Genomic DNA, 15,280 nt, shown 5'->3' on the forward strand with positions numbered 1-15,280 from the left:
GGAGGGAGGTGCGGCCAGACCCCCAGGCTGGGAAGGCGGCCTGCCAGGCCCCAGGGGTGCCTTCAGCACCTTGGAGAGCAGCCGCAAGCAGCTCGCAGGGAACGCCTGGGCCTGGACCACGAGGTGTCTGGGGGCCCCAGGGAGCCCTTCAGGGTGTCCACGGAAGGCCTGGGGACCTGCCTTCCTGGGGGCTGCACAGCCCGCCCTGCTTGTTTTCCGGATGGGGAGACTGAGGCATGGGAAGTGAAGGGACCTGGCTGGAACCCAGCTGTGCCTGTGCTCTCCTAATGTGTGGTGACTCCACCGGCTCTGAGCAGGGGCCAGGGGCTTGGAACCAGACCAAAGCGCACGGCCCCTAGCCTCACTAGCCTCACGGGGCTCACAGCCTAGCAGTGGAGGGCAAATAGTTAGAAACCACGCACACAGGCACATCATCAACACACTGGGGACTCCAGGAATGCCAGGTGTGGTACTGCCCCTCCTCCTTCGCCCCCAGGCCTGGTTTGCAGAGAGGCCCAGCAGGGTCCACAGGGGCAGGGGGACCATGCAGTCCTGTCAGGACTAGGACCTGGCACACGGTTATGAATGCCAAACACAGACTCAGATGCAAGAATTTCTGCTTTTATTGCATTGAAGACTTCTTTGGAAGTCTGGAGGCAGCCAGGTGGACACACCCCTTTCTCCCTCTAGCCCCAGAGGCAGTGTAAACCCCCATTGTCTGTGCCACCATGAAGTCTGGCTCCTGAATGGTGACTCTGCCCCCCCCCCACCTCCCGGAGGGACTGTGAAGGCGATTTTGGGGGTGGGGCACGGGAAGGGGAGTGTGAGGGCCCAGGGCCAGAGAGAGTTAACCTTGTTTACACTGGGAACTAGGGAGGGCCTGGCCACACATCCCCCGAACATCCTGAGTCAGGGGCTGGGGCCCAGGAGGAGCAGGTGCCTGGGGTCAGATCCAAGGTCCATGTCCAGGGTGTAAATGCTCCTCCCCAGGCCCACACTGGATGCCCCTAGAGCTAGAGAGAGAGGCAGTGGAGGGTGAGCCTGCCCTGGGGTCTGGAGCCCGGCAATCAGCACCCTGAGGTCGCCCCCCCACCCCCATGGGCAGGTACAAGTAACAAAGTGAAACCAGTAAGAAAAGATGAATCCATGGTTTCTATAAAAAGCCCCACCCTCCCCGGGCCCCCGGGTCAGCTGGGGGCCACCTCGGCCTTCACCCTTTTGGGGGGCCTGTGCAGCGCAGGACTGTCCAGATACTCCCTCTTGGGGCTGGCGGGCCCGGAGCCATTGTGCTGGGTGCAGGGCTCTGCTGAGGGCTCCGGCTTGGGGCTGGCGGGTGCTGGGCCGTTGAGCTGGGTGGGGGCCTCCTCCTTGGGCTCCAGCTTGGGGGCGGGTGGGCGGGGCATGGGGGGAAGCGCCCTCTCCAGCACGCGGGGGCCGTCCCAGGCGGGGATCTCCAGGCCCAGGTGCTTCATGAGCCTGGTCATGACCTCGTCCACGTAGCCATGGATACGGAGGTCGGCGTGGCGGTCCTGCGGGGGCAAAGACAGGTCAGGCTGAGGCAGAGGTCGGGAGGGGAGGGAGGCTGGGGCAGGGAGCATGTCAGGGTGGGCTCAGAACGTACATGCTTTGTGGGCTGAAGGTTGACAATGACCAGTCGGCCTCCTCGGCGCTTGGTGGCGAGGGGCAGGTTCCCACTGGGCCGGATTTGCAGTGAGGTGCCCAGTGTGATGGACAGGTCTGCGTTCCTGGGACGGGAAGGCAGAGTCAGATGGAGCCCCTTCTAGCCCTGCACAAGGGTCTCTGCAGCCCTCCTCCTGCCCCACAAGACTGGGAGGCCTCCAACCCCTCCTGGCTCAAGCCCTATGGCCTCACCACCCACCTTGTGCTCCCGCAACACGCCCAGCCCTGGGAAGTCAGCTCACTCCACACCCTCTGCTCTCAAGGGCCGCCCACAGCCTGGGCCAGCTTCTGAGCTGCCCTGAGTCCTGCCCCTGCCGCTTCCCTTCTGCCTGAGCCACCTCCCCACCCCGCTGGCAGAAGCAGGGTTCTTGACGTGGGCAGGACCTTCAATGCTTGGGACTTGGGTTCTATCCCGGCTCATCCACTTCCCAGATGGGTAGCATTGGACAGGAGTCCACCTGCTGAAGCCTCAGTTTCCCTGCCTGTAACATGTGCATGGTGCAGCATGAGTAGCTGCTGTTAGTAAGAGGACAGTGAGGCCCAGAGCAGGGCGTCAGGAAGAGGACAGTGAGGCCCAGAGCAGGGCGTCAGGAAGAGGACAGTGAGGCCCAGAGCAGGGCAGCCATCTCTTTCAGGAAGCCTCTCCTGATGGCCCAGGGCCGGAGCTGGCTGTGCTTCTGCCTGTGTCCCCACCTGCCCAATCTGGGCTCATCTGAGGGTCAGACCTGCTGGCCTCGTCGGCGAGAGTGAGGTCCCGGTCAGGCAGGGCGTCCTCCCAGTCCAGGATGGTATCTCTCAGCTCCCCCCTGCAGGGGAGGGGTGAGGGGATCAGCATGGAGACATGCACCCTGCCCCCGGTGTCCAGGCACAGCGAGAGGTCACTCACCTGCAGGCCCGAAGCCCCCTCGCCTTGGCCACGGTGCAGAGCCGGCCCGTGGCCTTGAGGCCCATGCTGCCCACGACGGTGTCCCGGACGTACTGCCTGTGTTGGGGGAGGAAGGGGGCCCCATGGGGCTGGGTCAGCCCACCCCCTGCTCCCCTGCAGCCTGATCTGGGCGGCTCTTGCTCTTTTGGGGGAGCTGTTCTCCCAGGGAAGTGGGGGGCTTCCACAACACAGCCGGCCTGGTTGCACCCCAATGCCAGGGGCATGGAAACAGAAAGGCTGGGAAGTATTCCAAACCGAGGAGACTAGAGAGACCTGACAACGACATGCAAAGCGTGACCCCAGGTTGGATCGTGGACTGGGACAAAACTAGAAGGCATGGGAGCACTGGGAAGCCAGGTGAGGGCCTGGATGATCTACACAGTCATCCACATCCCGGCCTTTACTACGAATGTGCTGTGGCCACGGGAGACACGTGTCCCGTGGGCCTGGGGCGGTGGACACTTACGCCTCAACAGCACAGCGAGGACTAACAAAATAGGGACGAAAGATTGTCAAATCCATGCTGAGATCAGCAAACTGTGGCCCCGAGGATCAAATCTGGCCCTCAGCCTCCTGTCTTTGTGAATAAAGTTTTATTGGCACACGGCCATGCCCATTCCTTCCTGAGTTGTCTACGGCGACTTTCACACCACGACAGCAGAGCCCGTCATCCTGACGGAGACTGCCTGGGCCACAAAGCTGAAAACGTTCTACCATCTGGCCCTTTACAGAAAAAGCTTGCTGAGCTCTGCTCTAGGCTAAGTTCGGGTTCATCAAACGATTCTTATATGAGTTTTCTGTAGATTTGAAATTTTTCAAAATAAATTTGGGGACACTTTTTTTTTTTTTTACTTGGGGGCCCCACCTGGGTGGCTGCTCAGCCAGCTCAAGGAGACACAAGCAGAGCACCCCAGCTTCGGGAAGGGCTCTGGCTCAGCCTTCCCAGAGCGGGCCGACACACCTCTGTCACACTCCGTTATGGGCTGAATTGTGTCCCCTCAAAGATATGTTGGAGTCCCGGCCCCCAATACTTTAAAGCGTGACCGCATTTGGAAATAGGATCGTTGCAGATGTAACGAGTTAAGATGAGATCACACAGGGGAGGCTGGCGCTCATCTCATAGGACTGGTGTCCTTATGAACCAGGCGGAGGGTGGCGTGAGGGGAAGACAAGCCGAGGAGCACCAAGGACTGTGAGAAACCTCCAGAAGAAGCAAAGGGGCAGGAAGAAGCGCCCCCTGCAGGGTTCAGCAGGAGCCCTGCCCTGCCGACAACCGATCTCGGACTTCCGGCTTCCAGGCCACGATGACACATTTCTGTTTCGAGCTGTTCAGCTTGTGGTCATTGTTAGGGCAGCGCAGAAGGGGAACGCGCCTCCCCAGGAGGAACACAAGCCCCCAGCCCCCACCCCAGCCTGGGTCTCTGGCCACGCCAGAGGAGACTCATAGGGCTCTTACACAGAGCCCGACCCGGGAGGTGACAGAGAATGGGGCCGGCCCGTTCTAACCCTAACTCCCCCCACCCCCGTGGCACTCACGTCTTACACTTGACACACTCTTCTACAAACATGTTTCCATGGAGCTCCGCCAACTTGTCCCTGTGGAAGGAGAAGAGAGACACGTAGCCGTGGCACAGGGTTCTGGTTCCTGAAGCTGCAGGCCAAGTACCGAGCCCTCCTCCTCCAGGAAGCCTTCCCTAAGCCTTCAACCATAGGATCAATGGACTCTCTCCTCCTGGTGCCTCTGACTGCTGACTCCACCACCCACACAGTGTACAACCTCACCCAGATGGCCCAACCTCCCTGAGCCCGAGGAGTCATTAACCCTCAGGGCTGACCCCACCTCTGTTCACAGACAGCCCATTCCGCTCACAAAATCCATCCACAATCATGTCGGAACCTCCGAATGTCACCAAGTCTGAAGGACAGGAGTTCTGATCCCCAGTTTGCAAAGGAAGAACCTGAGGCGATGGGAGGCCCAGGGGGCATGGGCTTTGGAAGCAGAGGAACATGGGATCAACTCCCGGCGCTACTGCTTCCCAGCTGTGTCACCTTGGGCAGGTCGCTTAACCTCTCTGTGCCTCAGGCCCTGTCCGTGAAATGGGACAGCAGTGCCTAACTTTTGGGGTAGTTGGGGGAGCAATGATCAGGCCTGGGCTCTTGCCCTGGTTCCCTTGGTCACCTCCCTCACGTCCCCACTCCTGTGTCACAGCCCCCCTGGCCTGTTACAGGCTCCAGCCCACCCTACCTTCCCCTTCTCTTTCCTGGCAGTGATCACCGCCTGACCTAGAATGCAATTCGCTAATTTATCTCGTCTTCTGTTTCCTCGCCACGGGAGCGTAAGTCCTGGGAGGGCAGCGCTTCCGTCTTGTGTGCCCAGCATCCTGTGTCTAGAACAGCGTGCGGCGCCAGTGGGCACTGGGTAAGTGGTTGTAAATGGTTGTTGGGTGTGATCCATTTTGCTCCTGTCTGCACACAGTGGGTGCTGGGGGATCAGTGCTTCGTCCTCCAAAATGGAACTCGGGAGGTAGTGACCGTGCAGGACAGCTCTGGTTCACAGAGCCCTACTGGGCGCCAAGCGCTTCCCCCCGCCGCCTCACTAGATCGCCACGGCGGCCTCACGGGGGAGGGGCTGGCGTCCATGCTCATTTTACAGATGAGGAAACTGAGGCCCAGAGAGAGGTGTGGCCTGGCCCGGGCCGAGCGGGGCCGGAAGCCGGGGGGTTACCTGGGGAAACCGGAGCGCACGTGCAGCCCGTCCACGTTCTGGCTGACCAGGAAGCGGAGGAGGCCCACGCGCTCCAGCTGCACCAGGGCCATGTGCGTCTGCGTGGGCCGCGCGCTCTCAAAGGTGGTGTCGAATTTGGGGGCCAGGCCCCGCTCCTCCATCGTCCAGACGCCATGGGGGCCCCTGAAGGCGGCAGGTGGGGAGAGACACAGAGAGTTTAGAGTTCAAGGAGACAGGGATACAGAATAAGAGACCGAGCATTAGAGACAGAGACAGAGACAGAGAATCAGGGAGACAAGAGATAGAAAGAGACAGAGTGAGCAAGACAAAGAGAGGGGAGAGAAAAAGAGGGAGGGTAAGGGGAGAGGAGGGAGCATGTGGTGCATGAGGGCAAAAAATTATTCATTTCAATCAACATTTCCTGCTGCTGCACTGAGCCTGGCCCTGCGCTGGGTGATGCTGGGGTCCTACTGGACCCGGGCCCTGCCCTCGAGGAGTCCTCCATCTTGTGGAGGGGGGACACAAGTGGCCACAGACCCTGCGGCCTGTGGAACTGGAGGAGCCCAGTGGAGGTGGTGGGGGCTATGCATGGGGAGTGCGGGAAGGCTTCCTGGAGGAGGCTGAGTTGTCTCTTCAACTGTGCGAGGAAAGGGCAGAGCGACTCAGGCAGAAGGGGTAAGCAGAGGCCTAGGGGACTGACAACAGCCTATGAGTTGGGGAAATGCAAGAGGTCTGGGGGCTCCAGTAGGAGCAGCAGGGGCTGAGGTGGGAGAGATGTCCCGAGGCCAGAGCAGGAAGAGCTTTGATTTCCAGCCCGAAGTACCTGGAACTCTCCTGTGTGGCAGTGGGGAGCCATGGCAGGTTGTGAAGGAGGGGTAGGAGGGAGTCACGCCTTAGAAGCCTAACATTCCTTCCAGAACCAGGAATCTGGGGCGCCTGGGTGGCACAGTTGTTGGGCATCTGCCTCCGGCTCGGGTCATGGTCCTGGGATCGAGCCCCGCATCGGGCTCCCTGCTCAGTGGGAAGCCTGCTTCTCCCTCTCCCACTCCCCCTGCTTGTGTTCCCTCTTTCGCTGTGTCTCTCTCTGTCAAATAAATAAAATCTTAAAAAAAAAAAAAAGAAGAAGAAGAAGAAGCAGGAATCTGCTCTCCTGCTGCAGGTCTGGGGCTACGGGCCCATGAGGCCTAGGGAGGGAGTATGAATGCGACAGGCCTGCCTTATGGGGCAGGGTTGCAAACTCAGTGCCTACAGGGGCCGCTAGGGGGTTGCCAGTTGAGACGTGGATGCTTCACCAAGAAGACTCTTGTCTAACACAGGATGCGCCAAGGAGAGAGGAGTCTAGACATTGTCTGGTCGCACACCCTTGTTAATAGGTGAGAGGCTGAGGTCTGGATGGTTCAAGCCACTTGCCTGACACCAGGTCTGATAGAAAAATATTTGCAGGGGCGCCTGGGTGGCTCAGATGGTTAAGCGTCTGCCTTCGGCTCAGGTCATGATCCCAGGGTCCTGGGATCAAGCCCCACATCGGGCTCCTGGCTCAGCAGGGAGCCTGCTTCTCCCTCTGCCTCTCTCCCTGCTCATGCTCTCTCTCTCTCTCTCTGTATCTCTGTGTCTCAAATGAATAAATAAAATCTTTAAAAAAAAAAAAAAAAAAGAGGGACGCCTGGGTGGCTCAGTCGGTTAAGCGTCTGCCTTCGGCTCAGGTCGTGATCCCAGGGTCCTGGGATCGAGTCCTGCATTGGGCTCCCTGCTCCGCGGGGAGCCTGCTTCTCCCTCTGCCTCTGTCTCTCTCTCTCTCTGTCTCTCATGAATAAATAAATAAAATCTTTAAAAAAAAAAAAAAGAGAAAAATATTTGCAAGTGAGCATGGAGCTAATTGCCCCTGATATCAATCTTCCCATCGTCTAAGGTAATAGAACCCCAGTATTCAGGCATGCATGGTGAGCCCAGGCAAGAGACTACATTCCCCAGGATCCCTTGCAGCTAGGTATGGTCAGGTGACCATGCTCTGGCCAATGGGGTGTAAGTGGAATGTTGCGCATGACTTAAAGGGACGTGTCTGCAAGGGCGGGGTCTTTCCAGTGCCCGACACCCCCAAGGGGAAGGCAGCAGGGTGGGTTCTGATGCCCAAGCCTCTGTGAGCTAACAGGGAAGCTGCTGGCGGTGTGGCAGGCCCTGCCTCAACTTCCCCTGCATGCCCACAGACCTGAAGTCAGGGATGCCCGAGGCGGTGCTGATCCCAGCACCTGTGTGGAACACCACGTTGGAGGACTGCCAGACCAGCTGCGCCAGCTCCCACACCTTCCGCTCCAACTCCTCAGGGGGGTCGAAGATCTGTCAGCGACAGAGCAGAAGGGAGAGGTCACTAGCCACAGACTGGGATGCCCCTGCCTTGCCCAGAGGGGAGAACTGATTGGAAAAGGCAGCTTGTCCTCATGTCCCTCCTCTGCCCACAGCCCTCCGGGGCTCCCGCATTCCTCAGGGTAAAAGCCTAAGCCCTCCCAGCGGCCCTCAAGGCCCTGCATGACCTACCCTACCCTCCTCCCTCTCTTCCCCTCGCCCACTCTGCTCCAGTCACACATGCCTCCTCACTAGTCCTCCAACACACCAGGCCTGGTCCTGCCTCAGGACCTTTGCATGGGCTGTACCCTCTGCCTGGAGTGCTCCCACATGGCTCCTCCCTCACCTCCTTTAGGTCTTGGCTCAAAAGTCATCTCATTTGCACACCCAAGTTCACAGCAGTATCATTTACAATCGCTAAAACGTGGAATCAGTCCAAGGGTCTGTAGATGGATGAAGGATAAACACACTGCGGTCCATGCACACACTGGAATATTGTTTAGCCACAGAAAGGAAGGGACCCTGACACCTGCCACGACGTGGAGGGACCCCGAGGACACTGTGGTCAGTGAGAGTAGCCGGACATAGAAGGACACATCCCGCAGGAACTCACTCCCGGGAGGTTTGATTCCACAAACATTTATCGGGCACCTACTGGGCATCAGGCACTTTCTCAGCCCTGGGACCACAGTAGGGAACAAGGCATACAGAACCCCCTCATGCTAGCAGGGAGACAGACAAGGAGCAAGTAAATATAAGAAGTCCGATGATGGTAAGCTTCAGGTCCCCAGAGGAGTCCCGTCCACAGAGACGGAGAGGAGAGGGTGGGAGCCAGGGCTGGGGCAGGGGGTGAGGAGTCCGTGCTTCATGGGGACAGAGTCTCCGTGTGGGGAGATGGAAAGTTCTGGAAACGGATGATGAGGGTGGTTGCATGACAGCGTGAGTGTGCTTCATGCCACTGAGCTATGCACTGAAAATGGTTAAGGTGGTACATTTTATGTTGTGTATTTCGCCACAATAAAAAAAAATTGAAAAACCAAAAGTGATCCCAGTGATGCCTCCTGGGTCCCGGATTCAGTGCAGGCCCAGCTCTCCTCACCACTCCCTGCTTTATTTTTCTCCCTGAAGCTTACTTACCATCATCGGACTTCTTATATTTACTTGCTCCGTGTCTGTCTCCCTGCTAGCATGAGGGGGTTCTGTATGCCTTGTTCCCTACTGTGGTCCCAGGGCTGAGAAAGTGCCTGATGCCCAGTAGGGGCTCAATAAATGTTTGTGGAATCAAGCGACCAAACAAGGGACAGGCAGGAAGAGAAGAGAGGGGCTTCGGAGGGATTCTGAGGGTTCATATTAAATGCCTCCCTCAGAACGCACAGACCAGCCTTTAGGGGAGGGGGGCAATCTTCCCCCCAGTTTACAGAGGGGCGAGGGGACCCAGAAGGGAAGTGACTCACCCCAAGTCCTGCAGCGGCAGAAGGGGTCCTTCTGACACATATCTACGTGCATCCAACCTAAAACCCTTGTCCATCACCCTCAGGATAAAGTGTCAGCTCCCCAGTCTGGCACGTGCGGCCCCTGCGGTCCCGGCTCTGGCCTAATTTGTGCCCCAAGTGTATTTATTTCCACCTCCTCGCCTTCGCCCCTGCCGAGCCTTCCGCCTGCAACTGCGTCCCCTCGCTTCCCCCATCAGAACTTCAGGACTCCCCGCAACGCGAAGGCCTCGCTCGGTCCAGCCCGGCCGATCCGGGGCTGGGGGCGTCCCGGTCCCCGGGAGCGCAGGGGGCGTCACTTCCCGCCCCCTCCTCCCTGGGAAGTCCCTCCCATTGTCTAGCCTCAGTGCCTCCCGATATTCCCACAATGCCCCGCTGCTGTCCGGCCCCGCCCAGCCCGCGGCGCCGGGGGCGGCCTTCGGGACGCGGGGCCGAGCTCACCTCGGGGAGGCCACACTTGCCCTTGTCCGCGTACGGCGACAGTCCCGCCGCGTAATTCACCGACATCCTCGCCGCCCCAGCGGGAACAATAAAGTTTCTCTTGTTGAGGCCGCTTCCGCCGGAAACGGGGCGGGACAGGAGGGGGAGGAGGAGTCGCGTTCCGCCCTCCGCGCCCGGCCTCTGCCTCCAAGGCGCATGCGCCCCGTCTGACGCCTCAGGCGCCATCTCAACTCCTGGCAGAGAGAAGGCCGCTTCCTTCGACGTGTCGGTGGGTGGCGGGAAACAGGGGCGGCCGCCTACGGGACAGCCCTCCAGTCACCTCTCAAATGAGGGGCACAGGCAACCGGTGCCCCCTTTCTTCTTCTTGCAAATGAGTAAATGGAAGTCTGCACGTCCCTCACGAGGACAGAGGACTCGTGCTTCCGGTCGGGGCTCTCTCCGCCGCACATTGCAGAAGTTCACAAAGTCACCAGTGCAGGGCCCTCGTGCAAGTGTGCGGGGGGCAGTGTGGGCGTCCCCAGGTCGGGTCTCGGACGCCGCGCCGAATTACCCGAACGTCATCCAGGCCGGTGGTAGTCTGCGCTCGGCAGGCCGGGTGCACCGCTAAGAGACTGCTCAAGGGCACTGGGGCTGGTGGCCTTGAGGATGCATTTAAGAGACGTGTGGAGCACCAACCGTGCCGGGGGGGACACTGGAGAACAAAGGTGGCACCTTGTGGCGCGAGGTGGACACAGAGCGGTGACCGGGAGATGGTGACTTAGTGTGGTTCAGGTGCCATGAGGGCACCGGGCCATAGGGAGCTCAGAGGAGGCACCTGACCCAGCCTGGGTGCATCCGGGAAGGCTTCCTGGAGGAGGGGGTGTTGCAGCAAAGATCCGAAGAGTGAGTAGGAATGAGATGGGGAGAGGGAGCCTGTTGGGAGTGACATGGGGTACAGAAGGGGCGTTCCTGGTGGAGAAACAGCAAGTGCAGAGGCCGGGAAGAGAGGTAGAGGGTGGTGGAAGAGAGCTGGTGTCTTCCTGCCAGAGCTCGTTGGCCAGCAGGCAGCCCCGCAGTCTCCTCCCTCTGCTCATCCCCGGCCCCCTGGGGCGGCTGCCCTCTCCGAGCTGATCGGGTGTCTGAGCTGAGCGGGTGTCTGAGCTGAGCGCTTGGAGCTGCCGGTGTGAGCTGGTGGCCCAGCTGGGAGCAGGTAACTGGAGCCGGCAGTGGGCGAGGAGGCCTGGTGCTAGAGTCACTGGAGTTGCAGGAGGTAGGAGAGGAGGAAGTGAGGGAAGGCTGGGATGGAGGCGCTGGTTAGAGGCAGCCCCTTGCCTCTGAGCCCTGGTGTGTGGGAGCAAGGAGAGGCCCATGTATGTCCCAGCTACGCTGAGGAACTTCCCAGCACCCTCTCTCTCACTCTCTCTCTCTCACACACACACACACACTCATGCACGCACTTCCCACTTCCCAGCTTTGCATTGTCTAGGTACGTACCCTCTTTAACTGCTGCTGCCCCTCTCAGCATCCTGCCTGGCCATCAGGCCCTCCTTTATATATCATCACCTCTTCCAGGAAGCTACTCCCATCCCCCAAGCCCATGGATCCCCTCCTGCCCAGCCAACCTGTGGACTCCTCTTGGGTGTCTTATTACACTCTGCTCTGGGTGTGATTGAGACAGAGGTGGAAGAAAAAGGGTAGGGTGAGTGCTAAGTGAATGGGTATGTTGATTGGTGGAGGGGTGGGTGGATGAATGGGTGGTCAGTAGATAGATGGGTGGGTAGATGGAAGGATGAATGAATGAATGCACGGTAGGGTGGGTGGATGGGTGGGTGTTGCATGGGTGAGTGTTGGATGTAGAGGTGGGTGTTGGATGTGTAGGTAGGTGGGTAGGTGGATGGATGGGTGAGTGTTGGATGTAGAGGTGGGTGTTGGATGTAGAGGTGGGTGGCTGGGTGGGTGGGTGGTTGTTCAATATGTAAGTGGGTGGGTGGTTGGATGGTGGGTGAGTGGTGGATGAAGTATGGTTGGAGGGTCATGAAGAACCATGAGAAGGTGAGTTGGTGGCTGGTAGCCAGCGGATGGCTGTGTACATGCTTGGGTAGGAGGATGGATGCACAGGTGAATAGATGAATGAACAGACAGGTGGAAGGAAGGATAGTTTTGAGAATTCACAGGCAGGTAGGACAGGTGATGGACAGGTCTTCGTAGGAATCCGACTCAAAATAGGAAGGAATCCGTAGCCACACACCTTGAAGTGTGTCTGCCTGCTCTCGATCCCTGTACACGCAAAGAACACGTCACAGGCCCGGGTGGACGGACAGGTGCATATACACGTATACAGTCATCACCCCAGACCTGTGCTCCCCTGGGGTGACTTGCCTCCGTGTTCTCCCTCACACAGATGCCAGCCTGATGTAAGGGGACTTGGCTGCAGATAATCTTCTCTGATTATCCAAGAACCGTGCCTTTGTGCTAAGGGGCTGAGCTCAGCTCTGGGCCTGGCCCCCAGGAGCCCCTCACTGTTCGGGAAGACAGTACCTGCCCAGACACTTCCAACCTTCAAAGCCAGGGCTGGGGCAGAGGAAGGGACCCAACTAGGGCTAGGGAAACCCAGTTTGAGGAGTTAAGAGTTCAGCCTGTGGACGACAGGCAAAGCTCATCAGAACACGGGATTTTGTGAACTGGGCTGTGAAGGGTAAATAGGAGTTCACCAGAAAAGAAGGAGAAGAAAGGGCATTCTATGTAGAAATAACTGCACAGATGGAAGCTTGGAGACCAGAAAAAGCTTGATCTGCTTGGACGACAGGGAATACTGGTGAAGTGCATATATTGAGCACCTACTGTTTGCTGGGCTCTATGCTAGGGACTTCACTGAAAACCTACCACAAGTTGGTCAAAAGGGGATTATCTCCCTCATTTTAAGTTTGAGGAAGGTGAGACTCAGAGAGGGCAAGTGACCTGCCAAAGGACACACAGCAATTAGGAGATGGGGTGTCCTGCATCTGGTTCCTGTTCTAGGGTCTGAAATGGCCCAGGGAAGAGGAAGAGGTCCTTTTGAGGTAGGGGAGGCCGGTGACCCTCCTATTCCCCAGGTGCCTCATCCCACCCTACTCTTATGCTTCCCTAGGTGGCTTAGGTTGAAGAGAACCACCAGACGCTGGCCATGAAGACCCTCCGGGCACGATTTAAGAAGACAGAGGTGAGTCTGAGGCCACTGAGATGCCCAGTATCCCCCCATTTCAGGCTCATGTGCCCCAGGGCCTGGTCATTGGGCCTTTGGAGTACTGTCCTCTGCCCCTCCTCTGATCCTTCTGGCAGCTTCCATATGACCAGGCCCCTCCATGTTCTGGACTCTCCCGAGGTTCCTCACCATGCACAGGTTCCTCACCACCCACCCCGTAGCTTCTGCTTCCTCTCCTCCCTTTCCTGTCTACTGCACCCTGCTGCCCTCATGTCCCCATTGCGTCCCTGCTCAGTTTCCAGCCACCAGACCTTTGCCCTGGCTGTTCCCTCTGCCGGGAAAGCCCTCTCCTGCATGCATTGCTACCTGTCAAACCCTCTATAGCCCCAACCCTATATGGCACCAGAAACTCTTCTTCCGGAAGAATCTCCATTCTCCCAAGCTCCAGTGACAACTTGCTTTTCTGAGGACTTAATTTCTCAGGGACCCTTATCTCTTGCTTTTGAGGATTCATTCAGCAAATGTTTGTATCAGGCACTGTTGTAGGCACTGAGGAAATGCCTGCTCTCTTGGAGCTGACAGCTGAGTGGGGTGATGGATACTAAACAAGATAAGTAAGTGCAAAGGCATTTTTTTTTTTTTTTTTTTTGGTACCATGGAGACAAAGAAAGCGAGGAAAGGGAGCATCCAGGGCAAGGGAGATGGTTGCAATTTTAAAGCAAGTTGTCACCAAGAAGCTGATATCAGAGCAAAGATCAGAAGGGAAAGAGGGAGGGAATTGTGTGTATATTTCAAGAATTGCATTCCAGGCAGAGGGGACAGCCAGTGCAAAGGCCCTGAGGTAGGCTGGAGCTGGCTTCCCATGCAGCCACACCTTGGACTGTGAACTCCCAGAGGGAGATGTTCCTTCTTCAGTCGTACCCACTCCCTCCTGGCCCCCCAGGTCCCTGCCTGTGTGGGGGCCAGTCCAGGGCACAGACTGAGAGAATCTAGGGTTAGAGGACAGAGACCAGTGTGGGCAAAGGTTCAGAGGCTGGGTCAGGCCTGGCTGATTCAGGGCATCTTGGGATGATGAGCAGGTTCCTTGGGCTGGAGTAGAGCGTGTGAGCGGGCTGATGCTGAAGAGGGCCCAGCCCGAGGAGTCCTGGAAAGCCAAAAAGAAAGGGGCAGAGGAACACACCTGCTTCTAAAGTCAGGTGGCTCTGGGTTTGAGTACATTCTCCTCCCAGCTAGCTGGTGACTGTGGGTCTGTCCCCAGCTTCCGCTTGCCCCCTCGGATTTTCTCAACTCATCTTATTTATTTCTATGATTTATTAAGCTTAACATTCCTTTTCCTTTGATTTATTTTAATTTAATTTTTAAAATTTAAATGTAATATCATTGAATTCATTTTTACTTATTTCACCTATTTTTGGTTTTATTTGTTTTTGTTTTATTTGTGTGTTTTTGAGCGTTATAAGGAGCTTACTGTGTGCTTTGCAGATATTAGCTCACTTATTCCTCATAACAATCATATGGGGCAGGAGCTTTTATTATCCCACTTTATAGATGAGGAGGGGAGGCCCAGAGAGGTTAAGGAACTTTCCCAAGGTCACAGTGAGGAAGTGAGACACCAGACTTCCCCCGGGGTTGAGGGGGGAGGGAGTCTACTGATAAAAAAGAGAGAGGTAGGGAGAGACCAAGACAGGAATAAATGGCTCATGAACCACCTACAAAATGTGGCACAGAGTCAGACTCATTCATTGAGGAATGATCCTAAAATTCTTCACCCTGTTTGAAATCCGTTCCTAAGGTGGACTGTTCACGTTTACCCCCCAAGAATTCCTGAGATGTAGCCAGTGGTAACCCAAACCATATCATTGGTTAATTTCAAAAGTAGAATTATATTGAAATCGAATCCTTCAAAAAGTGCGTGCAGCTAAAAAAAAAAACCAAAGACACCTGATTTGGGACATGGGTGTATTGGGTGCGTAGCACAGGTGTGGGGGGGGGCGGACAGGTGTTAAAGCCTCAGACTGGGTGTGAGGGTGTCTGGGTGTCTGGGAGGCGGGGAGGAGCCTCGGCTGGAGCAGGGGCAGCGCCAAGAGGCCTGGGGGCATCCTCCGCATCCCCCATCAGGCTGCTCGGGCAGCTCCCTCCCTCCCCCCCTCCACTGGCCAGCTCCAGTTTCTGGGCAGACAGCAGGAGTCAGGTTCGGCTTTTGTTCACTCCCCAGAGGGACGAAAGCGAACACCGGACACCGTGACTGCCTGCGTGACTACAGACACACAGACACCCTCCCCCCCCCCCCCCCCCCCCCCCCCCCCCCCCCGCCGCGCCTGCCCCCCCGCCCCCCCCCCCCCCCCCCCCCCCCCCGCCCCCAGCTGTCTCGGGACCTTTCATTCTCTCTTCTCAGCACACAGACCAGCCTCTGCACCTTGGCCCCGTCCTCCCAGCTGCTTGGCATACCCTCCCCACTCTTTTCTGCTTCTTTACCACCAGCCTTTCCTTCAAGGTCCCAACACATCGCCATACTTGCT

At 57.6% G+C, this 15,280-nt stretch overlaps 1 protein-coding gene across 3 annotated transcripts; it reads right to left on the bottom strand.

Annotated features, from left to right (window-relative positions):
• Window positions 1–389: 389 nt before the first annotated feature.
• SIRT6 (sirtuin 6) lies at window positions 390–9,692 on the bottom strand. 3 transcript variants are annotated; one of them, XM_032394947.1, is made up of 8 exons: window positions 9,602–9,692; window positions 7,537–7,664; window positions 5,331–5,513; window positions 4,142–4,201; window positions 2,567–2,662; window positions 2,406–2,486; window positions 1,622–1,745; window positions 390–1,529 (listed from the first exon to the last, which is right to left on the bottom strand). In XM_032394947.1, exons 1-8 carry the CDS (start codon window positions 9,665–9,667, stop codon window positions 1,188–1,190), a joined length of 1,080 nt encoding a protein of 359 aa, XP_032250838.1. In that variant the 5' UTR covers window positions 9,668–9,692; the 3' UTR covers window positions 390–1,187. The 3 variants fall into 3 exon arrangements, with proteins under 3 accessions (XP_032250838.1, XP_032250839.1, XP_032250840.1); XM_032394948.1 differs by lacking the exon at window positions 9,602–9,692 and adding an exon at window positions 9,125–9,495; XM_032394949.1 differs by lacking the exon at window positions 7,537–7,664 and having other exon boundaries at window positions 9,602–9,686.
• Between the last annotated feature and the right edge of the window lie 5,588 nt (window positions 9,693–15,280).

This window comes from Phoca vitulina, unplaced genomic scaffold (genome assembly GCF_004348235.1).
Source record: "Phoca vitulina isolate PV1807 unplaced genomic scaffold, GSC_HSeal_1.0 scaffold81, whole genome shotgun sequence".
Lineage (NCBI taxonomy): Eukaryota > Metazoa > Chordata > Mammalia > Carnivora > Phocidae > Phoca > Phoca vitulina.

Bases quoted from the DNA above. Each gene is read 5' to 3' on its own strand.
- SIRT6 (XM_032394947.1), bottom strand. From the start codon at position 9,667: ATGTCGGTGAATTACGCGGCGGGACTGTCGCCGTACGCGGACAAGGGC. The intron at 7,665-9,601 runs GTGAGCTCGGCC...TGTCGCTGACAG, and splicing joins GCAAGTGTGGCCTCCCCGAG to ATCTTCGACCCCCCTGAGGA. The intron at 5,514-7,536 runs GTCTGTGGGCAT...TGCCGCCTTCAG, and splicing joins TCGGGCATCCCTGACTTCAG to GGGCCCCCATGGCGTCTGGA.